This window comes from Microcebus murinus, chromosome 4, assembly GCF_040939455.1.
Source record: "Microcebus murinus isolate Inina chromosome 4, M.murinus_Inina_mat1.0, whole genome shotgun sequence".
NCBI lineage: Eukaryota > Metazoa > Chordata > Mammalia > Primates > Cheirogaleidae > Microcebus > Microcebus murinus.
Window position 1 is genome coordinate 101,092,185 of NC_134107.1, and position 27,612 is coordinate 101,119,796.

General features: G+C 39.5%; 1 protein-coding gene and 1 pseudogene across 3 annotated transcripts in view; one reads left to right on the forward strand and one right to left on the reverse strand.

The window, feature by feature from the left end:
* Positions 1 to 27,612, forward strand: part of JHY (junctional cadherin complex regulator) — a 74,367-nt gene that overhangs the window by 23,884 nt on the left and 22,871 nt on the right. For all 3 annotated transcript variants that reach the window (XM_076002598.1, XM_076002600.1, XM_076002599.1), the window contains exons 4-5: positions 11,507 to 11,620; positions 20,436 to 21,097. In XM_076002598.1, coding sequence (XP_075858713.1) covers positions 11,507 to 11,620; positions 20,436 to 21,097 — 776 coding nt within the window. The remainder of the gene's footprint in view (positions 1 to 11,506; positions 11,621 to 20,435; positions 21,098 to 27,612) is intronic.
* LOC109730684 (cytochrome c oxidase subunit 7B, mitochondrial pseudogene) lies at positions 4,344 to 4,598 on the reverse strand (annotated as a pseudogene).

Genomic DNA, 27,612 nt, shown 5'->3' on the forward strand with positions numbered 1-27,612 from the left:
ACTGTAGCTGTTAAGAAAAATGAGGACAGTTTCCAAGAACTGTTATAGACAACTTACTAGGATTTATTATGAAGAGAGAAATTCAAGGTGTAGCACAGTGTATACGATATTTAAAAAGTGGGAAGAAATAAAAATAAATATGTAATCGAAACGTTTGTACCCCTGTAATATTCTGAAATCAATAAAATAAAACAAAAATAAAATCAGCTAAGCCCTTCCTTAGGCAAATAAAATAAACCTGCAACAGAAATCAATTTACTTAAACTTCAGTATCACCAACACTACATTAACCCCCGTCCAATCTGAAATAATGAAAGCAGTTGTAAATATCTGGGGCATATTTATCTGACATCAGGTTTAAGATTTTAAATAAATAATAATTGAGATATAAAAATATATATTGTATTTGCTTGGTATGCATAAAAATTATGAAAGGCTGCATAAGTATAAGGGGTGTGGAGGGAATGGATGGGAACATAACTTTTCATTTTATACCTTTTCAAATTTCTCATTTTTGAACCATGCTTATGTACTATCTTTTTAAAAATTAAATTGAAAAATAGCAACAAAATTGGGGGGAACACTTACACATTTTATAGTAACCCATATAACTTCACTCCCCCGATTGCTCAGGCTCACATAAATTGCATTTATTGCTTATAATTAATGGCTTAGAGCAGAACCATTGATTTTTAAATTCAGTCGCTCCACAATCTTTTTGCCATTTTGCATAAATCTGTTGATTGTACGTTAAAATGCACTGGAAAAATTACCTTTGAATGCATGGTAAGATCTTAATCACACGGTGTGCGAAGCGAGGAACTGGCGTAAAAACCAGCACACGCTAGAGGGCACCTGAGCGTCACCGTCAGGCGATAACTCTGCTGCTGAATATTCAGCGCTTACTTTTATTCCTGCTGTATTCGGTAGCCACAAGTATTGGTCTGAAGCTCATTACAGTTTGAGTCCATTTATGATCCACATTAAAGGAAACTGTGTTTCGAAAAATGAACTACCTTTCTATCTTGATTCTAATGTTACTTTGAAGACTAATGAAGGTGAAATTTAGTATAGGTTCAGAAAAGAGCTATAAGTGCTTTATACATGTTATTCAGCTCTTTCTTTGTAATGTCTTGGAAAGAAATTACAGCTAGTTTACAAATGTGAATATAGAAAGCTTATTCAATCGCCTATAGCCTTAAAGACAACATAAAGCCACAAATAGAATTCACGATCCACTCTTCAGATTAACACACCTTAGTGGTTGTTGCTAAGACAGCAGGTCAGTCAGCCAACAAATATTTTACTGAGCGCCAAATATGTGCTAGGTGCTCTTCTCAATGCTAGGGCCAGTCACAAAAAACAATACACAACAGAGCTCCTGTCTTCAAGGAGTTTACATTCCTATCATGTGACAAAGATGAGAAACACGTAACAAAATAATTTTAGCTACTGATAAACCCCTCAAAGGAGACTGAATAAACTTGAATAAAATAATGAGGGGGGAATAAATTCCTTTATTTAATAAAGTAATGACTTCACTAAGTAAACTGGGATGTTTAGCCAGGCGCTTGGAGGTCTCTCCGAGGAGTCAGCGTTCGAGCCAAGACGTGAACAACTGAGAAAGAGAAGAGCACAACCCCGGGGGAAGAGCCTTGATTGCCCCCAGCCTTGGTGGCATTATCTTTGCCTATGAAGCAACAAAACATTGTGGGAGAAAAAAATAAAATCAAAACAAAATGCTGGTTTGGGGGTCAGACAATCACGGATTAAATCCTGGCTCTTGAGCATAGCACTTGTTAAGTATTTGAGCAAGTGACTCTAAACCTTATTTCCCTCACCTGTTACGTGGGGTCAATTTCTGCCTTGGAGGGCTATTCGAAGAATTTATACAAAGCTCCTGACATGCGGTAGACCCTCAGGAAAAGCCCATCATTACCACTAGGCATTCCGTGAGCCATGGCAAAGGAAAGGAGTCCACCCAGGGACTAGGCCCTTCTAAACAGCTCTCTCTTGTTTTCAAGCTACAGCGCCTCAACATGAAAGAGATAGAACTTCAGATAGAATAAGGGCAAAGTGTAGCCAAAAGGAGAATAACACCGCTATGCCCTCGTAGCCCATTCTATAGCGAGGCTCCCAAAAGACTGCCTACTAAGAGGTCTATCTAGGGACACCTCTCACCTGCCATGCTGTCTCTCGAGGTCCCCAAATCAATCAAACACCGTCCCATACATTACAGAGCCCGACAATCTTGTATCCAACTAGTCGGCAGTTGAACAATTACACTTGGCTTCAAATACTGTTTCAAATATGTACGCTTCGTAAAGAAGCTTTCGTAAGGAGCTTATGAATGATTTTGGGTCGTATATTTGGTACTTTTGAAGTACAACACCATAGCATTATTCTTCCAACACTTGCCCTCGTCAATTCCGTCTTCTCTGCTGTGTTCACGGTGCGCTTCTTGGGTGCAAATCTGATCATATCAACATGCCACCTAACGTGCCTCCCTGTTATCTTCAAGACAAAATCCTCGATCATTCCCCACTGCATCCTGTGTTGCCGCCATACTCTGGGAACTCACGGTGCCCAGACCCAGCTTTCCCGCTGGGCCCTTCTTTGTCCCCCTCTCTCCTCGCTCGTTTGCTTGGGAAAACGTTACCCCCCTTTTGAGATTCAGCCTAAATGTCTCTGCCTTTATGAAGACTTTCTGAAAACCCTCCCTCCCACTACTTGCCTCCTGTCTGAACATCTACCCCAGAACCCATAAAACCACACTGCACTGTTCTGCTTGTGTGTCTGTCTTTATGTGACCGTGAGCTCTTTAAGGCCGTGCACCTGTTCATCTCTGAATTCCGACTGCCTGGCCTACAGTAAGCATTAGCTGAATATTTGATGAAAAAATGTAATTTTTAAATACTTTTTCTTAGGCCCAAAATGAAAAAAAAAAAAAAACAAAAAAACCAGGGGCTAAGTCAAGCTGTGCTGTTGACTTAAACACTGGTATTTGAAACCAAAAGACCCAATTTGAGCCCCATTATTATTGGAGCCATTACTTTGGCGAATCACAAAATCTTGCCAAGCCTTATTTTTCCTCATTAAAGTAAGGCCAGAAATATTTGCCTTATCCCACAGATTCAAGATTATTGGGATGATCAACTGAGATACTGTTTGTGAAAGCTTTTTATAATCATATAGCCCTATATAAATGTAAGTTACTTTTATTATTGAACGTTTGGCTTGAATTTACAGTCAGTCTCTTAGGGGACAAAGTTACTACTCAAGTGAGAAATTGCTCTTTTCCATAGTTTTGACTTGAGTGAAACTTTTAGTTGTCCATAAGATTAAGCTTTACCTTTATTTAAATTATGGTCATCATTTTGTAATTATATTTGGTTACAAACATAGCATTCTTTTTTACAGAATTCTTCCAGTTTGGTAGTGCTGTTTGAGTCCCACCTATTATACTTGTAAAAAATCATTCTTCTGTATACGTAAAGCAATAAGCATAAAAAAAGAAAAAAAAAATCATTCTTCTGCAGCATAGGAACTCTGTAGATGTTCATTGATTAATACATTTTCTTAGTTTTCCCTGTACCACTACCACAAGAGCACTTACTTACGACAGTATAATTTCAATTGAACTTTATGCTTTTTTCAGTACAAGACATTTCTGAAGGCATCTTTCTTGTGTGCACTACTGAGCATTTAGTTGCTTAAACTACCAATTTGTATGATCTACAGAGTGGACACTTCATTAATTCGACATTATTGAGGAGGGATCCATAAAAAAAGTACTTTCCACATATCTAAAGCATGCCCTTTTGAAACCCAGAAATTTGACATAATTAAATGTTTTTAAGGATAGCTTTCAAAAATCTACCTGGTGTACCTGATTATCCTGTAGTATTTTACACAGGGCACGTTGCACTGTTCTGTGGTAAAGTCAGAAGCTGTGGCCACGTGACTGCGTCTTTGCCTCTTTGTTAAGTGACCCCGACTGCTATGAGTCTCTGGTCATTTCATGCTGCTGTCAGTGCATCTGCATGCAAGGGGCCTATGGCCGAGTGACAAGCAGACATGTGAACAGTCAGTACCAAGTGAAAACTGCTGTACTGGTAACAGGTAAGGTCCCAAAGGAACCAAGAAGAAAAAGTGCTTAAGTCTGTCCAGGGAAATCAGAGAGGGCTTCACAGAAGAGGCAATCGTCAAACTGATTCTTCTTCTTTTTTCTTTTTAGGTTTCAAATGTACTTTATTTCTTCAATAATGCCATATTTTAATGGGTACACAGTGCTTTTACTTGGCACCAATTATGAGTTGGTTTTGAAACAATTCGTTATTACATCAGCTGGGATGATTACTGCTCTCTCCACTTCTTGGGGTGACTCTGCCAACAGGGGACAGGTTCCATTGTATTCCAATCTGTGTTGCTACATATGTCCATACAGCAATACAGAAAGTGGCCCCAGTAGCTAATATAGCATTACCACATTTGTCATGAAAATCAGGTGTTCGTTTCTGGTGGCTCTGCCTTGCCATTGTTTGCTGAATGTTTCAAACTTGTAGACGGCCTAGTACGTTTTTGGCCAAGGGAAACATCATGAAGCTGAAGATAGAACTGTGAGAATTCCAGCTGCTGCTTGGGTGCAAATCTGCTTCAGGTACCCTTGCAAAAAAACCCTGAAAAACCCAAACTGATTCTTTTTTTTTTTTTTGAGACAGAGTCTCACTTTGTTGCCCAGGCTAGAGTGAGTGCCGTGGCATCAGCCTAGCTCACAGCAACCTCAAACTCCTGGGCTCAAGCAATCCTTCTGACTTGGCCTCCCGAGTAGCTGGGACTACAGGCATGCGCCACCATGCCCGGCTAATTTTTTCTATATATATTAGTTGGCCAAGTAATTTTCTTTCTATTTATAGTAGAGACGGGGTCTTGCTCTTGCTCAGGCTGGTTTCGAACTCCTGACCTCGAGCCATCCGCCCGCCTCAGCCTCCCGAGTGCTAGGATTACAGGCATGAGCCACCGCGCCCGGCCCCGAACTGATTCTTTAAAAGAAGTAGAAGCTAACAGGTGGAGGTGGGTAAGAAAGGCATTGCAGGCAGAGGGAGTTTGTGCAATGGTAAAAAGTCATGTAGAAAACTGTCAGTGTGGTAGGAACCTCTATACTGCTAGGCATGAATTGGTAGTTGGCCAGTTAAATCAAAGATCTCATGGAAGTAGAGTAGAATGATAGTAAACAGAAGCTGGAAGGGGGCGGGGGAGGATGAAGAGAGGTCAGTTAATGTATAAAAGCATACAGTTAGATAGAAGGAATAAGTTCTAGTGTTCAATAGCAGAGTATGGTGACTATATTTAACAGCAATGTATTGCATATTTCAAAGTAGCTAGAAGAGAGGACTTGAAACGTTCCTATCACATAGATATGATAAATAATCAAGTTGATGGATACCCCGAATACCCTGACTTGATTATTACACATTCTATGCATGCAACAAAATATCACATGTACCCTATACCCTATAAATATTTATAAACATTATGTATCAATAACAATTTTTAATTGGTTAAGGCAGATATGAAAAACCATAACTACATACCATAACTATTTGGCTTTCACTTAAAGTATATAAATATACATTGATTCACCAGTTTTTTACCTAGGGACCAAGGCCTCTTCTGTTAACATGAATTCTATTGATTGCAGTTTCATATTGTCTTGCATCAGTTTGACAGCATCTGTGATACTCAGTTTTGATTTCTTGAAAGCAAAGTGCAAACTTAAAAAACTTTTTGAAACAATGTTAGAACATAATCTCTAGATTTTTGTGAATGTTTCCCCTAATCTTTTACAGTTTTCTCCCCACATATTATTTTGCCATTTGCTTTTATTAGACCATTCTCAATCATTTAACATCTCTCTAGTCATCCTCAGATTTCTCCACATTACCTAATCTTTAAATAAATTTCATAATTTTAATAACATAATAGGAATAAACAGGTTTGTGAACAAATGTAACAGATTCTTGGTAAACATAAAACTCAACTGTTGGAAGCAGAAGTGCCAAGACAAACTAGAGAGAGCCGACCAGCTATGAGCATTCAGCTGTGGCCTCAGTTAGGATATCTTCGAGAAGGACTGGAAAGTGTCGCTTAAACCAGTGAGTTAGTTAAGTAGAAGGGAGATACTGCTGTAGCTGTATGTGGCTAGATCGTGAGGATGAGAGTATGGATATTAGGATGAGCGTGTGGATATTAGGATGAGAGTGTGGATATTAGGCTAGAGAAATTGGCGGGTGCTTTTCACATAGGCTCTTGCATGTCCTTCCAAAGCAGAAGTTCTCAGAACGTGTTCCCAGATCAGGAACATCACCATGACCTGGCAACCTTATACAAGTGCAAATTCTTGCACTCCATCCCAGACCTCCTGAATCAGAAAATCTGGGGTGAGGTCCAGAAATCTGTGCTTTAATAAGCCTTCCAGGGGATTCTGATACATCCTGAAGTTTTAGAACCTCTGTGCTAAAGAGTTGGGTCTTTCTTCCAGTTAATATGGATTCAATGAAGGATTTTATTAGGAATGGAGCGATTTGAGTACGATGTTTGTGAGCTTTGTGGCAAATGGGTTTTTTTAAATCTCTACTGTGACCAGAAGTCACACTTCCATGTTCTTAGTTTGCTATGGAGAGTTCAGATTGCTGGATAATCAACCTTCCCGTAAGTGATACAAGATATTCCTAAAAATCTCTCACATTCTTGAAAATGGCCAATTACTTCATTCATTAGTGTATATTTATTGTGAGCACTGTAAATCGATCTTTTCATTCAGTCATATTTATTGAGCATCTATATGCCAGGCACCTTCAGAGCCCTGGTGGGTAGCACCCCTGGAGCCGTGCAGCACGGCCACCCTGAACACAGTCCCTCCTTCTTCCTGCCATCCTGGAATTTACAGTCCAAAAGGGAAAACAAGCCATTCCCAAGATGACACTTGTTATAAAGGGAAAGCACAAAGTACTAAGGGCACGAGCTCAGGTGCAGCTATCGGTAGCCTCCGCTGGGGTGTCAGGGCTGACTTCCTGGAGGAAGTTAGGTTTCAGCCAAACCTGGAGCAGTGAATGGGATGGGTCAGAATAAGGGAAGTGAAGGGAATTTTCCAGCCCGTGGCCCATCAGAGAATTGGAAGGGGCACGAGGAGGAAGACAGGAAGCCACAGCTGGGACAGTGAACAGGAACTCGAGGCCCAGGGCGTGCAGCCCCGTAATGACTGAGGGCAGTGCAAAAGCATGGAAGAAGGGCTTTTAAGTAGGTTACTGACAACCAGTTTGGGGGTTTTAAAGCCTCAAGTACCTTATACTGAAAATGAATGTAGAAAATAATATATGCACAGGTTTCAGTGTCATCAAATTCTTATTAAGCATGTGCATGCTGAATACACTAGGAAATGTTCTCTAGGAATGGAAAAAATGGCCAAGAGCAGAGCCAATATATTTGATGTGTTTTGTCTCTAAATAGCTGAATCATACAAACCTTTGCATAATTTAAACAGCTGTGCTAAATATCAGTGTTGCAAACTGACAGTGGTAGACTACTGGCATTGTCATGCCTCAGCCTCTTTTGCTGGCCACGTATAAACACAGGCACAGCCGTGCTAACGCAAGCAGGCCTAAACTGACACACAGCAAAACGTATTAGAAGTAGGACAGACAAATACTTCAGATCACTGATTAGCCAAGTTAATAAAGAAATGCTCACTGAATCCAGTGATTATGCTTGGAAGAGAGAGACTAAATAACAGATGTGTTGGAATGATAGTAAGCACATACTACATTAATAAATCCAACTCTTTGGCCTATTTGATTTGGATGTGTGCTAGTTGTCGATACCACCAAAAAAGGACAGTTAACAAAGAACCCAATAAATTAATGTGGGGCTCCCTACAATATCTAAACATAAGGTTAGTAGTAAAAAACAGAATATAACGGAAAAAAGAGGCAAAACCTCCAGTGATTGCAGAACTTAATGGTAACATGCTTATTTAAACACGTTTCAGTGTGTGTCTATGCAGATCCACTAATTCACATATAGCGCCTGGTACAACATCAACTTCTTTTTTTGTGGTGCTGTCTGATTCTCTAAGAACCTGATGAGTTTCTTTGAGAGAGAAGTAGCAGCCCAATCTAGCTCAGCTGTACTCAATCTGAGTTGCTTTCCTACCTACAAACCCTCACTTCAAAGCAAGGAACATAATGTACAATTTTTTAATGGCTCTAGACCCAGGCACTCAGACTCTCTGCTCTGCGCCTTACCTCAGTGTAAACACCTAATCAAGATTGCCTGCGCTTCAACAATAGCAGCCAAATGCAATTGGAGAACCACAAGCCTTTGAAGTCCTCCCTGCAAAGGCCGGTTTTCTAGTCTGGGATAATGACATGCCATGATTGCTGTCTTTGTTGTATCTTTTCAGTAGAGAAGCAATTATAGGCCCCAATTTAACAGAATAGACATTACACAGCTTATGATGCTCAAAATGCAATTTCATTTGATCATTTTCTCGATTTGATTGGTATTAATAGAATAGTTCACAAAAAAAAAAAAAAATAGCTGGCAGAGGTTGTGTCCCATTCCACTTTCAAAGAGATAATGTAGAAGTATGCTTTACTTGCCCAGAGACTCTTGCTGGGTGATTCAGCCACTGAGTTCCACCAAAACAGCCGGTGGAGGGAAATATCGTGCATCCTATGCTCTCTGGGAAAGGAAGCATGGGACACTATATTTTTAATTTGTAAGCTTTAAATCAGAGCTGTGTAAGAGATCCCAGTGCCATCAATTGAACAATTAATGTCACCAGTGACAAACCGAATTAACTAAACCAAGTCCCCTTTATTTCTCAGACATTTACAAAAGTCAGGGAATCGACATCCTCGTGACAGATCTAAGAGAGAGCTCACCTTCTCTTTCTCCCAGCTCCAGACAACAGTTCATCTGAGAAGTCACCACTTTTTGAGGTTTGAAAAAGGATAATTTCCTCGCCTGCTTAGTCAGCCTAGTTAGACTTTTTTAGTCTTGACTTGCACTTCTCTTCCAAGACAGGGTTGATTTTTCTTTTAAATGATTCGTGCTTCTATTTAACATTGTGATCATAAGGGATTGAAACCTTTGCTATAATAATGACAAAAATTGTAAAAATCTGATATTTTATAATGATCCAGAGTTTCATCTTGAGCCAGCACTTGTGAGAGGGACGGAAAGATGCAAACCTGAGAAATGGCCCCTGACCTTGAGCAGTAGCATTCATAGTTCCAAACTTTCACGTGAGCACGAGTTAAACTGTTCCGTGATGTGAAGTTTTCGGTTTGCAGAGTAGGTGAATCATTCAGAGCCTGGTGATTACTTCCATTCATAATCAGAAGAACACTATGATCAAATAGTACATTTTTGTTCCTTTTTTAGGAGTAAAAATTCAAGCACAAGAATATTTTAGTTTCATTTTTTCCCATTTTTGGCTCTACCTTTAAGTAAACTTTTACCTCATCCATCTGCCTTATTTCTCTATAAATACAGGAATTGTGAAAGTTACTTCAGTGGAATTAGTAGAGAGAGTTCAGGTAGAGATAAGCTTCCACCCAAAATGACAGAAACAAAACGCCGTCTCTTTTGTCCCAGGGAAGCCACAGCGAGTGGTAGGGAATGAGAGTATCTTCCCTGTCAAATATTTGCTTATCAATTAATATTTGACAAATAAGTGGAAGTTAGCAGCAGAGGGGGAATTTGAACACAGACACGACAGATCCCAAATCCCATGTTCTGTCCGGTTTCACACGTTGCTGCTCCTCACGGTTACTACACAGCCCAGCAGGGGAAGTGTATCGGTAACAAAGCAAGTGTAAAGTCACGAATCTGAATTCACACAAATGAATCGCATCAATTCAGAAAGGAGAAACTTGACAGCACTTACAAGTGATGAACCAGAGAGTGGGCAAAGGAACCCGACCTGAGGACTGCGGCATAGGAGGGGTGGCAAAGAAATATTGAGAGAGGGTCTCTAAATAGGAGGAGGGTCAGAAGCAACACCCGGGCCAGCTTCTACCAGTGTAAGGCTGTCGTCTGAAAGAGGGATGGACCTATTCAATGGTATTCCAGAGGGCAGAGGGATAGAAAATATGGAAAGACATATTTGTGCTCGAATAAGGAAGAGCTTTCTGGCATTTAGGTTGCTCAGTGATGGAACAATATGTTTGTCGTGAAATGAAACAGAGATTTCTTCTCTCCTCCCCGATTCATAGATCTTTAAACATGTGCTAAAACTGACAAACAGGTGACTCCCACCGGGAGATGGGGCATGTGTTTCGGCAGAGAGTGGGGGAACATCTTCCAGGGATGGTATGGAGGTATTGGAGATTGAACTGGATGTTCTCCAGAATCTTTTCCAACATTAAGATTGTAGAACCTTAAAGTTGCTTTCCGCAACGCATCCTGATGGCTAGAATTCCACATGGCGCAGAGACTGTCTGATTTAAAACAAATAGCCAATGGAGGTAATGAAGGACCCTTGGATACTTAGGGGACCTAAATCCCATGTAGCTGCCTTCATCTGTGGTTCCCTAACCTGGCTGCAGATTAGACCCTCCTAGAGAGCTTTTCTTTTTTCTTCTTCTTGATTTTTAAATAGTAGATGGGGAGCTTTTAAAATATGCTGACATCTAGGGCCACCTCCAGAGCTTTAATTGGTTTGGGGTGGGACCAGGGCATTAGTACTTTTAAAAAGCTTCCTAGGTTTTCCTAATATCTAAAGTTGAAAACTACTGATCTACACCATTCAAATTCACTGAGTACCAAAACTAAAAATTCTGCAGATCTAAGATGGTATTTTAAATAAGTGAGTTAGCTTAGCAGAATTGTGAAATGTGCAGGTTCTGGAGTTAGACTGCCCGCTGCTCTACTTACTAGCTGATGATCCTGGAAAAATTACTTAACTTCTCTGTACTTTTGTTTTCTCTTTTGCAAAAAGGGTATAAAAATATTAATACATATCTGGTAAGGTTGTTGTGAGGATTGACGATATGTTATATGCGAGGTGCCGAGGACAACTACTGCCACACCATGAGCATTACCTGTATATTAATGATTTCTGTTGTTGTTATCATCCTGGAGTACAGTGTTATTTCACAGTGTTTCTATTGGCATAATCAAACATTACTCGCAGCATCCAGTTCACATAACTGTCCTAATATTGGGTCTCCTGAGTATGTATTGAATATTTAAAGTAAGTAGTAGTTTGACCTCAAAGCACCAGTTCTCCCTTCATGCCTGCAAGAGAAAATATTGTTTATTCCCATTTTTCTTGGGAACAACCCAGGTCCTTAAAGACTAAAGAGATGAATCCCTGATATTAACTGAAAATAAAACCTAGCCCTGCGGGACCTCTTTCTAAAGTACACAGACCTGAGCCTCATGGCTCTAAGCATAAAATGAATTCAGTTAACATGCTATATGTGTTTTCCCCACCTAGATCTCCTACTCCATCAGAGTAACTGACAAGACGCCTATTCAAAATGCCAAAGAGATTGAAAATGCTGCCATCGATCCTGAAGACAAATGGCATCGAAAAGCACAACAGCTAAAGGTTACCTGCTAGATTGCATTTTAAGTGTGTTTCCAGCGATACTGCTGAATATAAGCAATGCTTGCGACTGAGTTCTTATCACTTAAGGGTTCATTTTTATGCCTGACAATAAGTACCTACCTTCCCATGGGTTAAACTGGCTTCTGCCCAGATGAGCCATTGTTTGTTCAGCCAGCCCTACCTGTTTTTCCAAAGGTTCTATTGCATAGAAGAAAATCATATCCCACTTTAAACATACAGAGTTAAAATCCCTCCAGAAGGAAGGCATGGAAAAATGCAGGAAAAAAAATCACAGTTCCAAAGTATTGCGAATCAATATCCAATTCTGTGCTGCCTCCCAAGTCTGTTTCCTTTTTGGGTTGGCAGTTGCATGTGATGTCTCGGTGAGGGGAACACTATTTCTAAAAACGGATGGGAATCCCCAAAGCCTCACCAAACCCTCGTTCTTAGGATGTGAACGCTTACCAAGTGGTAATGTAACACGACAACACCCTTTTTGGCCACGAGTTTACTACTTTGAAATCATAAACATGATTTTGGGCAAGGTTTTTCTGAAATTGTCCCCACACACTGTTTTTCTAGAAGAAACAGAAAAAAACACTAGCAGTTGATTTCTTTCTTGAACCAGTGTATGCAGTTATGTGGAGCCATTCTTGGACCAGGTTTGATCCCTGCTTAGGAAGGGATGAGACCTCTGACACCACTGAGCCCATAGAGCCTGTTGACATCATCAGTTAAAACGTACAGTGGTTAACGTAATAAAAATAACAAAGTTGGTCCGAGCTTTGAAGAAGGGAGAAAGGGAGGCCAGCCCAAATTATTTCTCTTTCTCCCCAGTGGCCTCCAGGCAAATCTTAAGAGATGCAAAAAAAGAAATAAAAACAGTCCATTTGCCCAGAGTTTCCTGAAAGTTGATGCCAGGGAGGCCACAGCCAGAAATAGAGAGGAAGAGGACGGCAGTGGGATGCAGAGGACAGGATCTACTACCAGACCTGATAGAGAGCCGGGAACCTGGCCAACAGGATCCAGAGGACACAGGAAACACTTTAAGGCTTGTTATGCATTATGGTTATGGACTGAGTCAGAGGACATGAGTTTCTGGGGCTTACTTGATGCATGACTTTGGCCAAAACTCAACTTTCCCCAAGCCTTAAATTTCTTTTATTAAATGAAAGATTGACCTAAATGATCTTCAAGGTCCATCTCAGCTGCAAAATGCTATAATTCTAAGACCATTTAGGCCAGGTGTGTTGGCTCACACCTGTAATCCTAGCACTCTGGGACATCAAGGCAGGAGGATCGCTTGAGACCAGCTTGAGCAAGAGCAGAACCCTGTCTCTACTAAAAATAGAAAAATTAGCCAGGCGTTGTTACGCACACCTATAGGCCCAGCTACTTGGGAGCCGGAGGCAGAAGGATCACTTGAGCCCAGAAATCTGAGGTCACAGTGAGCTATAATGATACCACTGCACTGTACTCAAGAAACAGAGCAAGACTGTCTAAAAAAAAAAAAGACTTTATTTCTAGTTATTTAAATTATTATAGAAAACACATTTGAAGCATATAAAATTATTACAACCTAGAACTTTCATAATTGTCACTAAGGAAAAATTGTAGAATTTTCAGTCAATGATAAAATAATTAGGGTAATATCACAGTGCTTAATTCATGGCATGAACCTAGATAGAGCAGTAAAAAACTTTTTTTTTTTTTTTTTTTTTTTTTAAGACTAGTCAAGTGCAGTAGTGAGGAGGGGGGAAAGTAGTAGAACAAGGAGTTCAATCTGTAACTGACTGTGAACAATCACGTGAGATAACTCACTACCTTCGGACCAGCCAGTAAAAAACTTTTTATGGAAGAAAATCGGGAGAAAGCCAAAAGAATGCTTTTTGTTCTCTGTGTGCACCATAATTAACTTGTTTATAATCACTCCTGAATAAAGACAAAATGCAGCAAAACATCTAAGGGTTGGTAGACTTAACATGACAGCAACAAAGACTGGCCCAAAGGGTGTTCCCCTTTCTTTACTTAGAAAGGATTTGACCGCCCACTGCACGCTACACTCTGGCCAGACACTTGGGCACACGAACACTCAAGGCAGCCTTTCTTTTTCCTCTTCGACTTCCCAAGTTCCATGCCTTCGTTTTGGTCCCCCTCAAGTGCCACCTCCTGCATGAAGAGTTCTATCCCCACCCCATCCCCCGCCCCCACCCTCGGCCCCGTGGTGCCTGTGGTCTGGACACTCACTCAGGGCTGCCATACTCGGCCATGACTCCTTAGTTGCTACCTGTGATTCTTTTGTACACACTACACCATGAGCTCTTAAAGGTCAGGATTGTATTTTTCTCCACATCCCTTGCCACAATGCTTTGACCAAAGCTTATGCTCAATAAATATTTACTGGCTGATTAAAGAAACATTTAAAGGGGATTTAGTGTGTCTTCAAGTGAAAATGGACCTCATTTGAAATTTTTTTTTCTTGAAAGATGACTTTCAAATAATCTACAGATCCCATAGTGAACCTAACCTAACAACAAGTAACCCTCACTAATCAGAAATATCTTTATGAGAAATCAAAATAATTCACACAACAAATATTTACTGAGTATCTACTATATTCTAGGCACTGGGAGTTAGGTGCCTGGCCCAAAAAATATGGTTAAAAAAAATGAGCAAATAACAAACAAACAAAAATTCTTCAAAACAATAAAAAAATTTGAAGAAAGATTTTTTTTCAAATGGTCCCTCTGCTTTAGGAGTGCAAAACTTTAGTGGGAATAGTTATGTAATTATTATAATGCTATCATATGGAAGTGGATACGAAATGCAGGGAAACTAACTTCTGCCTGATTCTCTGAAGACAGAGAGAGCCTTCCCAGAAGAGATAGCATCTCAGCTGCCCCCACAAGGATGAATCAAAGGGTGCCATGCAGACAAATGGGGGGCAAAGGTATGGAAGAGGAAGAGAACATAGTACACACTGAGAATTGCATATAGTTCAATAACTAAGGAGAAAGTGTGCGGGAGGGAAAGGTGAAATGGCACTGGACTGGGTAGGTAGGGGACAGATTATGAAAGGTTTCTTATGTCAGTCAAACAGTTTAGATTTTATCCTGTGGACAGGAGGAAGCCAACTGGGTGTCCCTTTGTCGCCCAGGCTGGAGTACAGTGCCACCATCATTGCTCACTGCAACCTCGAGCTCCTGCACTGCAGTGATCCTCCTGCCTCAGCTTCCTGAGTAGCTGGGGCTACAGGTGCACACTACCAGGCCTGGCTAATTTTTCTTATTTTTTGTAGACACGGGGCCTTGCTATGTTGCCAGGCTGGTCTCAGTCTCCTGGGTTCAAGTGATCCTTCTGCCTTGGCCTTCCGAAGTGCTGGGATTATAAGCATGAGCCATTGTGCCCAGCCATTGACAACTTTTGAGCAACTTAATGACATAGTCAAACTCGCAAGTGTTAGCAAAATCACTCTATTCGTGATCTGAGGAATAGATGGAAAGGGAATAAGACTAGAAAGACAGCAAAACCAGTAAGGTAACGTGTGCAGTGGTTTCTACAAGAGATGAGAGGACTGGACTGATGGCGGCACTTGCTTTGTGTTTGTCATACAATCCACGTACCGTGAGTTAACTTTTCAGTATGTGGATATATCTTACTCCAACAACTGGATTAGACTTTTTGCAGGTCAGGACAGCACCTGGTTCCCCTGAGCCCCTGTATAGAGATGGTTAGGAATTGGGAGCAGCAGATTTAGCAATTACTTTAGTGGGGAATGGTTTCTTAGTGTCTGATTAGTGGCACTAATACCACTGAGAAGAAAAGGAGGTCTCTTGGTGCTGGGGATGGAAGGGGGAAGGGCATGAGGACAGGAGTGGCCGAAAGTGGAGTTTGGAGGTATCTGTAGAAAGGAGGGCATCTCATCTAGGGACAGAACTAGGAAGAGACATCTGTGTTAGCCATGGACATTTGTGTCAAAAGCACTTCCTGATGGATTGAAGCTGTAGGAATTGCTGACATGACCCAAGAAGTGTGGGGAGTGGGAGAAGAGAGTCAAAAACAGGGCCCCGCAAAGAGTGGCAGAATTTTAAGGGTGGGCAGAGGTAGAGGACAGAAGAGACTAAGAAGAGATTTCCAGAGTGGTGGAAAGCTAACCAGGAAAAAAATAATGTCACCTAATAATGAACCTAAGATGTGAACATTTAAAGAAAGAGGATTAGTGGACAACACAGTCAAACACTGCAGAGAAGACAAGTAAGAAAGTGCCATGGAAGGGGCATGATATATACAACTCCTTTATATGCAAAGCTCCAATGGTTCAGAAAAAACTAAATACCAAAAATGTAAATAATAATAGTATAAATTATATATGTGCATATATACCTATTTTGTGTGTTTATGTGTAGAGTGACAGAGGGATAAAAACTGGTGAATCTAGGTAAGGATCTTTGAGAGTTCTCTGCACTGGCAATTTTTCCGTAAGCTGGAAATAAATTAAAAATAAAAAGGTAAAGAAAAAATACCCATAGGTCTTATCCACTAAGAGGTTATCGGTGGTCTGAGCAGAGCAGCTTCAGTAGGGTGAGGAGAATGAACGCTCTAAGGCAGGAAGCAGAGGTCAGAATGAGAGATAGTGAGTGAGGACCGGGGCAGCCAACACTGGCAAGATGCTTGGCTATGAGCTGAGAGCTAGACAGAGAAGGGGATCAAGTGAGGTTTCTTTCGTTTTTTTTCACAGGAGAGACTTAAATACATTTACATGCTTGAAAGAACGAGAAACTAGAGATGGGGTGAGGAAAGAGAGAAGATATGCCCTAGAACACCCAAGTCTATGTATTTCCACTTTGAAAATACTGAGAATGGATAGTCATCATTTTCTTTGTTAGAATCTTCTACATGCCTTGGATCTTTGCTTCAAGCCAAGTAATCCCTCTTCATTTAAACTTTCCACATAGGTCTCACTGTCCTGAACCATTTTGTGCTCTCCCGTGAATCTTCCCAGGTTTTCCAAATCCCACTGCAGTTGTGTGCCCAGGGCTACTGCTGGGCAGTTCGAGGGAGCACACTGCCAATGGCAGAAGACTCTTCTCAGGTATATAGTCCACTTGGGCTGATATGACAAAATATCATAGGACTGAATGACTTACAAAGAACAGAAATTTTTTTTTTTTCTCACGGTTCTGGAGGCTGGGAAGTCCAAGGTCAAGACACCAGCAGATTCCGTGTCTAGGGAGGACTGGCTTCCTGGTTCACAGATGGTGACTTCTCACTGTGTCCTCCTGTGGTGGGAAGGGCAAAAGAACTCCCTCGGGCCTATTTTATAGGGACACTAATCCCATTTAGGAGGGCTGTCCCCTCGTGATCTAATCATCCCCCCCAAAAGGTCCTGCCTTTAAATAGCATCACCTTGGGGAATAGGACGTGACATATGAATTTTGGGAGGACACAAACATTCAAACCATAGCAACAGGCAAGGAACATGCCAGTAGAGAAAACAGAGAGTTCTGTAATTAATTAAGGTTTCAGAAGAATAAAATAGGATGCTTTCTGTCTTATCCCTCTAAAATAATTTTTGACTTTCCAAGCAAGGACAATGTAATGATAGTATCAAAGGTATGGAAGACCTTTCACTAATCATTAACGTGAAAGTCCTTATAATCACATCCTAAGTACTCTTCACACCTTTCCAATTTGTTTTTGCGCCCAATATTATCAGTTGATCTATGCTTCTTCTCTTATCTGAACACAGAGTTCTCCCTTATCCACAGTGGAAATTAGAGCCAATTAATAGCTGTGCTCAAAATTTTCTTAATATTATCGGATGGAATTTAGAACCCAAGTTCAAAGTATTCATGTTTTATTATTCATAAATACACAGAAAAATGGAACACAATAGAAACTTCTCTACATCAGAGCTGATCTTGCAGCCCAGGCTCCACTCTCAGGACTCCATGATTGAGTTAGGTTAACTAAGAACAAGAGTGGCTTTTGTGTTAAAGCAGATGAACTTTTTGGTTGAGATCATAGCATGCATTTTCCTTTCTGCTTATGACATGTGAACAAGGAAGTCATAAAAGATAGACAGCCAAGCACTGCCTTTCACAGGGTTAGGGGTAAACTTCCCTTGGATGGCATAGTATGAATGAACATTAATAACTAAGGATGGGTCTTACTAAGAAATTATCATCCCAGCTTTGGGCACCAGGATTCCCCCATGCTAACGCTCTGTGTGACACAGAAACCTACTGGATTAAGCAGTTATTCTGAGTGCATGTAGTATGTACTGACTGTGAGTGTTGGCAACAAAAGAACCCCAGTGAGAACAGGAGGGAATAGAGGATTTCAGTGCTGATGGAGATTAAATCGCCTGAGAATGGCTTTGTATATTAACTTCAGGGAACTCAGCTCTTGCCACCTAAAGAGTGACACCTGATGCCCAATTGTAGGGTAATAAATCTTCAGTAAACCACAGATCTTAAGTAGGCTGCTTGGAAGGTGAGAAAAATCGCATCAAGCCCATAAATGCCTTCCTTTCTGGGGACTGAAATGCCATCTCTGGGCACTTACATTTACATGAATAGCGGATTTAACACTTGAGACAATTGAAGTTTTTGTGAAATGATGAGTCCTTGGCCTTGTTGACAAAGCACCCTGCGAAGAGTACTATTGTGATCTGAGTTGTCTGTCAGCAGCAAAGGTAATGACATGATTAAAATCAAGTGGTGACCCAGAATTTCAGGCCTGGTCCCCAAGAAAAGAAATTTCTGATAGGCTTTTCCTTTTTTGGTGGGAAAGAGGAGAGAAAACTGGGAAAAGTACATTCAGATGTCAGCAGAAAGAGAGTTCCTGGTCACTTATTTCTTTAGTGTGTTAAAGGCTGAACAAATATTAGGAAGAAATGACATTATCAGCATCAATTAATATTTATAGCTCATAGTAAAGAAGAGCTTACTTGACCTTCATCAACAGTGATGACAGCTGTAAAAAGAGCTGTTGTCTTTCACGAACACAAATATACGATTGTAACACGGTGATTTTTTTTCTGGCTCCTCTACAAGGAAGGGTGCTCCTGGGTGATGTATTTGCAGAGACTTCTTGCTCCTACTTCCCCATGTAGCTCAGTATCCTGCATGGAAGGAAGGACTTCTTCTTATCTGGAGTACAGAAAAGGAAGTCTTTCTTTCTTTCTTTTTTAAGAGCATCACAGGTAAAAACCTAATGTAGGAGCAAATCAGAGCCTGGCTAATCTTGCAGAAAGTTCAAATTCCCTAGAGAACATACTCTAAATTTTAAATTAGAAGTCATTTTGGGCTGGCCAAAGTAGCTCACACCTATAATACCAGCACTTGGGAAGCCAAGGCAGGAGGATCACTTGAGGCCAGGAGTTTGAGATTGCAGTGAGCTGTGATGATGCCACTGCACTCTAGCCCTGGAGACAGAGCAAGACCACCTTGTTTTAAAAAAAAAAAATAATAATTGTCTTAAAAATTTGCTGTAATAAGGAATATTGTATATTACTGTTTTAAATTTAACAATCTCTCAACCTGATCATTACGTGATTTCATTAGAAATAGAATAGCCCTTAATATTATAGAGGAATAAGATGAGTCTTGTAATTGTATCAGAAAAGTGAAAGAAAAGCTGAACTCCTGCCACAATAATTTGATCATTTTTCACAGCGAGCTAAAAAACATCTGAGCAAAATATGATTTATTCACTTCAAGATATTTTTTCTTGAATAATCCAGCTAACTGCTGCATTTTCAGATTAATATTGCATAGATACAGGCAATAGAGATATTTTTTTACCTGTGCTTAGAAAGGGTGAAGTATGTTGCAGTTATATAATACACTGATGCATATTGTCATCTTACTGTTTTCAATAAGCATTTAATCATTCTTTCCAAAGGCCTCTTAACTCAGCTAGTTTTTCACAAAGTAATGAGTGCTTTATTCCTTGAAAAATATTTCTAAATAGCTATAGCACAATATAGTTACATAGTGTATCTATTATACTAGGAGTACATTTTGTTGTTAGGAGATTTTGAAAAGCATAAAGACTGTTCTGAAATTGAAATATTTCCCCCAGATGTTTGGTTGCCTAAGTGCAGGCTATATTAAGGAACAGAAGCAAAACAACTCTTGTGGTTTCACAAATGTCCTATCACAGCCCAGATTCTTTTATAACCACTCTGAATAAAATTTAATTTGTTTCATCTGGTGAAGAGGTCATTTCTAGCTTCTGACCTCTATGAGTAAGAAAATCTGATAATCTGAATTGTATTTCATATTAAACTTGTACTTGGTTGGTAAAGCAAATTGTTGGTGTTTTCTGGTTACGATTTTTTTAAATATTCACTTTAGTTAAAATAAGCTTGCATATTTTGATGTCGATTTGCATTTGCACTTTCTTTCAATGCATCTCTTTATAAATAAAGCTTCTCTGCCCCACCCCCACCCCACCCTACCCCCATCCCTACAATTTGGCAACACTTCATTTTTAAGTCAAAGATTTAACTTTTAAGACGTAAATTTTTATTTAATAAGTCAAATACTTGGCCTTAATATAAAGCCCATCCTAAGCTCTCTATTTCTTTCTAGGCTCATAATCCTAAATTTCCAGGAGGAATTACTCAGCTATTCACTCTCCAAATGCCTGAAATTAGGAAGGAACCCTCTCTAACCTTTCGTTACCTGTTTTCAATTCTGTGGTCACCTTCCTAGATGTTACAATCCTCAGTTTGAAAAATACTAATTTAAGATTTGTGAAGAGTGCCAATCTTCTAATTTTACATTAACCAAGACTATCTTTTTAGGATTATCAGGAACATTGGTCTCAATATGAAAGTGCAAAATCAAGCAATGTTCCAAAACGTCAATCTTCTGAAACAGCTCATGGCCAGCAACCTTCCAGAAAACCCTCCAAGCCCAAGATTAGAAAACAGCATAAACGCCAGAAGGGTCTGAAGTCTTTCGTGACTGAAAAGGTGGTTGTCAGCCAAGAAAACCAGAATAACACTCCCAGGCAACAGCAAAACCAAAATAAGCCTATTGATACTTCAATAAAGCACAAATCAATTGTGATTATAAATGCCTCTAAGAATGATGTACAAGACTCAAGTGCACTTAGGAGCCAGAATCCCAAAGTAACCTCCAATACATTTGTTCCACCAAAACAGGCTTTTGACAAGGTATTATATAAAAACTCTACTGGATATCACTCAGGGCTGAATGCTAATAGAGAAAGAGGACACAAAGACCAAGAAGAGAAAAGATTTTCCTATCAGCAGCTATACGGCAACACTCTTTCCAATATGGATTTGAACAACCTTAATGAACTTTCTAAGAGACAAGTGCTCCTGAGTCAGAAAAGCTCTCAGCCCGTCTATAACATCAATGTTCATGGACTAACCGAAAATAAGAAACAAATCAAACAGCCTTATACAGAGACAAAATATAAGAACTTAGAAATATTATGGTAAGAATTCCCTTTTCTCAGGTGGTTTTCTAGAGGAGAAAGGGGAGAGGCTGCTGAAGACAGGAGAGGGAGGAGAAGAAGGGGAGTCCCTAGGGAAATGTCCAGGCGAGAGGAAAAGTCCCCCCAACTTCCGAAGCTCTGATTCCTGCCCAAAACAGTCCACTTTTAATGTATTTCTTTTTCCTCTTCCCTGTCTCCTCTACTTTTTCACTGCCGTTAAACCAGAAGTTGGAGGGAGGGGAGAAGGACAGAGGAACCCAGTCACAAAACCTCTGTGTGTTTTGAGGATTGCAAGTAATGTTTGGAGGCAACAAATGATCTCTAACACTGTAATGGCCTATCCTGAGAAAATATATCTAAAATATAGAAAAATATCGTCCTTTATAGAAATGACCTAAAAATCCAACAATAGGGAAATGGTTAGATAAATTATGATATTTAGTATCATGTAACCATTAAAAATTATAGAAATTCTTCTATAAAAAGAAAATAGTAAGGTAGCAACTCATACGTAAGGACTATGAGCTCTACCATGATAAAAGGTGCACAGAAGAAGAAAAATTCACCAAAATGTCAATAGTAGTTATCTCTGGCAAGAGAGATTGGGATTATTTTCAATTTCTTCTTTATATTCTTTTAATTATTCAATTCCCATAAAATGTAGATGTATAACTTCTATAAATAGGAGAAATAAATTTATTACTTCAGGAACCATTTCTTGATGTTATTCAATCTAACATATTTTCTATATATCTAATGTGCTGAATATAATGCTAAAATGCTATAGAAGATACAAAAGAAGTATGATGCATGGGGCATCTTCAAAGAACTTACTTTCAAAGTAGGAGGACAATTATACACATATGAGTTGATCAGAAGGCATTTGAGTGCTACCCTTGGTGGTATGGAATGTACATTTAATAAGATTCAAAGGTAGCTTTCTAGAAGAGATAATGGCAGATAGTAGGTATCCTTGACTTTTTTCTGACTTCAGAAGAATTGCTTCCAACATTTTTACCATTAAAAATAATATATTTTTTAATTTTAATTTTCTTTTTTTTCTTTTCATCTAAACTTCAAATGTATAGTCAAAAAAAATAATAGTTTTTGACGCATAGAGAAATAGATAAGAAATTTCCTCCTAGTCCTCTTTACAAAGGACTTTTATCATAAATGGGTATTTAATTTTATCAAATACTTTTTCTATATTAATTGAAAAATTTTCTCCATTAATCCTTTAATATGATAAAATACATTAACAGATTTTCTAATGTTACACAATCCTTTTATTACTAGGGTTAACCCAACCTGTCATATTGTATTTTTAATAAGTTGCTTGATTTGATTTGTTAACACTTTGTTTTGGATTTAACATTCACATGCAGGAAGTGAGATTGGCTTATAGTTTTCCTATCTGTGCCTGGCCGTGTCTTGTTATCAAGATTATATCAGCCTTATAAAATTGAGTTGAGGACTATTTCCTCTATTCACATATTCTGGGACACTTGCTATATAATTGGAAGTATCTGTTACTTGAAGATTTGATAGAATTTTCCTGTAAAAGTATTTGGGCCATGTGTGGTTTTTGTGTGGCTTTTTATGTTATTTGTAGGCAGATTTCAAACTCCTGATTCATTTATTATAATGGTTATAAGACTTTACAATCTTTTTATTTCTTCTCTAGTCAGTTTGATAAATTACATTTTTCTGAAAAACTTTTTACTTTTGCTAAGTTTTAAAATGTATGATCATAAAACTTTTCATACTATTTACATAACTTTCATATTATTATTCAACCTCTACTATATTTGTAATCATGTCCCATGTCCCTCTTTTCATTTTTTTTTCTTAGACATAGAGTGTCACTCTGTTGCCTAGGCTGGAGTGCAATGGTGCAATCATAGCTCATTGTAACCTTGAATTCCTAGGCTCAAGTGATCCTCCCTCCTCAGCCTGCCAAAGTGCTGAGATTACAGGTGTGAGACACTGCACCTAGCCTCCTCTTTTCATTTCTAATGTTATCTTTTCTTTTTTACTTTTTAAATTATTATTTTTTATTATTTTTTTAGACAGGGTCTTGCTCTGTCTCTAGGGCTAAGGTGCTGTGGCATCATCATAGCTCACAGCAATCTCAAACTTCTGGGCTGGAGCAATCCTGCCTCAGCCTCTCAAGTAGCTGGGACTACAGGCTCAACCCACCACACCTGGCCAATTTTTCTATTGTTTTGTAGAAACAGAGTTTCACTCTTGCTTAGGATGGTCTTTAACTCCTGAGCTCAAGCCATCCTCCTGCCTCAGCCTCCCACAGAGCTAGGATTACAGGCATGAGCCACTGCACCACGCCGTAAATTAATTTTTCAACCAAAGTAATGCATGCACATATATTAAAAAGTCAAACATCACTTAAAGCCTGTGACAGTACAGTATTTTCCTGCCCATCCCCCCTCATTCTTTCCAGTTATCTATTCCCCAATGCTTGACTGTGAATAATATTTGCAATGGTAGAATAATGAAAACACTGAATATCAGCAATCTCTTTTGACTTTTTTATTTTTTCCTCTGTCATTTGCATGTGTCCATAATTTGCAGTTATGCGTATTATTTCTATATTTTGCTGCATCAATTTTAGATGTTTCTATTGACTTGCTGTTTTCATAGATGAGGATTTAGTTTTCTTATATCACCATCAGATCTGCTTCCCCTCACCTATCCTCCAAAAATAGTTATGTTACAATTTTTGGTCAAGCCAATAGTCACCATTTTCATTATGCCAATGCATCTATAATTCATGGTCTAACATTGTAAGAGTACCATGATTATACTTCACTTTTTCTTTTTTCCAAAAGTTAATAATTAGCTTGGCTTTATTTTTAACTTTTACTTCATTTTCTCTGTACATATAGCTATTTCCAGACTTTCCAGGAGCCTCTCGGTACAAGCCTCCACAGGGACAAACCCGTCAGCTGATCTATCAGTTCTTTTTTTCTTTCTTGGGGACAGTTTTCCCAGAGACCTTTCTTTTCTTTCTGTCTCTAGACCTGCTACGCAACTGTCCTGCTGAGAATTCCCTTTGTCTTTTTACCGATCAGATTCTCTTTTTCAGTATCTCACGTTGTCCTTATTTTGTTAGAGCACATCTTCCTGTATTTTCTTCAGATTAGAGACATGGTATCATGGCGGAGGAGAGGGTGATGGGCAGTCCTCAACGTGCCAGTGTCTCATTCTGCTCTCCCTTTCCAGACTGCGTTCTTCTGTGACAAGTGCTCACATGCTCCTTGCAGAACCTCCCTTCATTTCCTCATGGAGATTCTCTTCACTTTTCTCCTTCCTTGAGCCTCCTGTTTTCTCCATCCTCTGTTTTTCTCTTAGTTCCCTCACGCATTTTGGTAGAGAACATCCTCCTTGGGAGGCAAATGTTTTGAGATCTTTCATGACTGAAATTGTCTTATTCTGCCCTCACCCCCACTGATAGCTTGGCAGAGTGTTGTAGAATTCGAGATTGTAAAACCATTTTCTCTCAGAATTGTAGTCTTGCTTCCCTGGTGCTTTGAGAAATCTGAAGCCACCATATTCCTGATCCATTGTGCATGACCTGTTTATTTTTTCTCTGAAAACTGTAGGATCTTTTCTTTTTCTCTTATAAAGTGAAATTTCATAATAATATGCCTTGGTATAGATCTATTTCCATAGATTATGCTGGGCCCGTTTAACCCAGAAACTTGTGTCCTTTGGTTCTAGGAAAATTTCTTGAATCATCTCACGGGTAATTCCTTTCAGCTGTTTTCTTTCTAGAAACTCCTGTTACGCAGTTGTGTTCTTCCAGGAACATTCCTATGATTTTCTTCTGTCTCTTGTTCTTCATTTCTTTATAATTCTGTTCTACTTTCTAAAAGTGTTTTTCAGTTCTAGCTTCCAACCTTTCGACTGTTATCATGTCTTTCAATTTCCAAGCGTGTGTTTTGCTTTTGTTATAATAACATTTTCTGAATGTTCCTTTTTTTTAATAGCTTCTTTTTTTTTTTTCATCAATACAACAGTTTCTTCTCAACATCTTACATTCTCAACAAGGCAAAATGGGCTGTGAGGGCCCTTGTGACAGAATTTTTAAGTGTTTTTAATTTCCTGCTTCATTTCTCTTTCCTCTAAGTTTTTGTTGGTGATATTGTTTGTTTGTTTGTTTCTCTTCACCCATTTTGCTGTCTTTTGTATTAGGGCTTGTCTCAATGTCTGGTAATTTTTGATTATCTGCTCATAATTAAGTGTAAAGGACTAAAAAGCTTGTTGGAAACTCTGAGTGACGATACTTGTTGCCTCAGAATTTCTGTGGAATGATCTGTGTGGGCCATCTGATAGGAAGCCCCTCCTGTCAGCTTTAGGTCTTTTATCTTGGAGTCAGAGTTATTATGCATGTCTGGAGCTTCACAGGCAAGAGACTCCTTTTTCCTTCTTCAGAAGGCAAATCCCCATGTGCTGTGGAGATGGGGAGGGGACGGTCGCTTAGCTGAACAAAATGGGGAAAAAGATCTAGAGACTTGACTGTTTCTTAAACGGATCTTCAACCAATTCTTATTTAAAGTAATTCTCACATAGACTTTCCCCACCTCCTCCGGACATGCAGTGTATGAGCCTTTAAGGATTCTGCGGTGTAAACTAGGTTGCTTCTCAGCCTTAACCGCTGTTAAGATAGAGTTCTAGTTCTGCTTTCTTTTCCTTTTGTCTTACTCGACTAGAGTGCAGTGGCCTAATCATAGCTCACAGCAACCTCAAACTCCTGGGCTCAAGCCATCATTCTGCCTCAGCCTCCCAAGTAGCTGGGACTACAGGCACGTCCCACCATGCCTGGCTAATTTTTCTATTTTTTTGTAGAGATGGGGTCTCGCTCTTTTTCATGCTGGTCTCGAACTCCTGGCCTCCAGCAATTCTGCCACCTCAGCCTCCCAGAGTGCTAGAATCACAGGCGTGAGCCACGGTGCCCAGCCCTAGTTCTGCTTTCTTGAGCCTGCTACAACAGTTACCACTCAACCATTTATTTGCTGCTTACAACATTTTTGCTTTTTCCTGTCTCTTTTGTTTTCCATATCCTTGTGGGTTTGAGTCTCTTTAAAATGTCTTTATATAATTTTAATTTGCATTGGGTGTTAAATCATATATGTTTATTCTGCCATGTTTTTTCTACCAAATTTTCATTTTGAAGATGTGCACACCTAGTATTAATAAAAACTTCAGAGGAAAAAATCTACAATGAATAACTGTAGTCCTTTATCTATTTAGGTCATTAAATATGAAATGTCTGATTCCAAATCAAACGTGTAGTTTGTTATATCTCAAACAAGAAGCAGTATGATTAGTCAAAGTATGCACCTAAACTATCCACACCATTTTGCCATCTTAACGGTAGCTTGTTTATGCCAGCAGCAGAGAAGCCTAGAAAGCAAGTCGCAATGAAATTGCGAAAGGTGTTTTCCACAGCTTGCTGAGAATTGAATATTTTTCCTTGCAAGAAGTGGTCCAAATCCTGGAAGAAGTGGTAGTCAGTTGGTGCAAGGTCTGGTGAATACAGTGGATGACAGAGTGTTTCCAAGTCCAACCTCCGTAGTTTGGGCAGCATTGTTTGTGCGACTTGTGGTCGAACAATGTCTTGCAAGAGGATTGGCCTGTTTCTGTGAACCAATCTTAACTGCTTAATCGCAAGCACCCTCATCATTGTGTTCAACTGGTTGCAGTAAACATCTGCTGTAATCGACTGACCAGGTTTCGTGAAGCTGTAGTGGATAATACGGTGTTGGACCACCAAACAGACGCCATTAGCTTTTCTTGATGAATATTCCGTTTTGGACCCTGTTTGGGCACTTCATCTTTATCCAACCATTGTGCTGAACGCTTACGATTATCAAAAAGAATCCCTTTTTTATCACATGTAACATACGGTGTAGAAATGGTTCTCCTCTATGTTGTGACAGCAAAGAAAGGCAACCTTGGAGATGGTTTCTCTTCTGACGCTCACTTAATTCATATGGAACCCATCTATCCAGCTTCTTTACCTTGCCCATTTGTTTCAAATGGTCCAGTATTGTTGGAATAGTAATGTCAAACCTTGCTGCTAATGAGATGGATTCGCTTCCACTACAGCTTTCAGCTCGTCATTATCCACCTTGGTCTCAGGTCACCCACGTGACTCATTTTCAAGATTAAAATCATCAGAATGGAACTTCTCAAACCATTGAACTACTGTTCGTTCACTAGCCACGTCCTTCCCAAACACTTCATTAATATTTCGAGCTGTGTGTGCTGCACTGGTTCCACAATGGAACTTATATTGGAAAATAACACAAATTTTTTACTTATCCATGGTTTCACAAAAATTGCTCTAAAAGAATTTTGAAAAATAGCTACAAACTAAAACATGCATTTGAAAGATTGAGCATGCACCTTCGCAATAAAAATAAAACAAGAAATGTCAAAGTGAAATGTCAGATGTCAACCGTCAAACTTAGCACTTAAGGAAATTGGACATT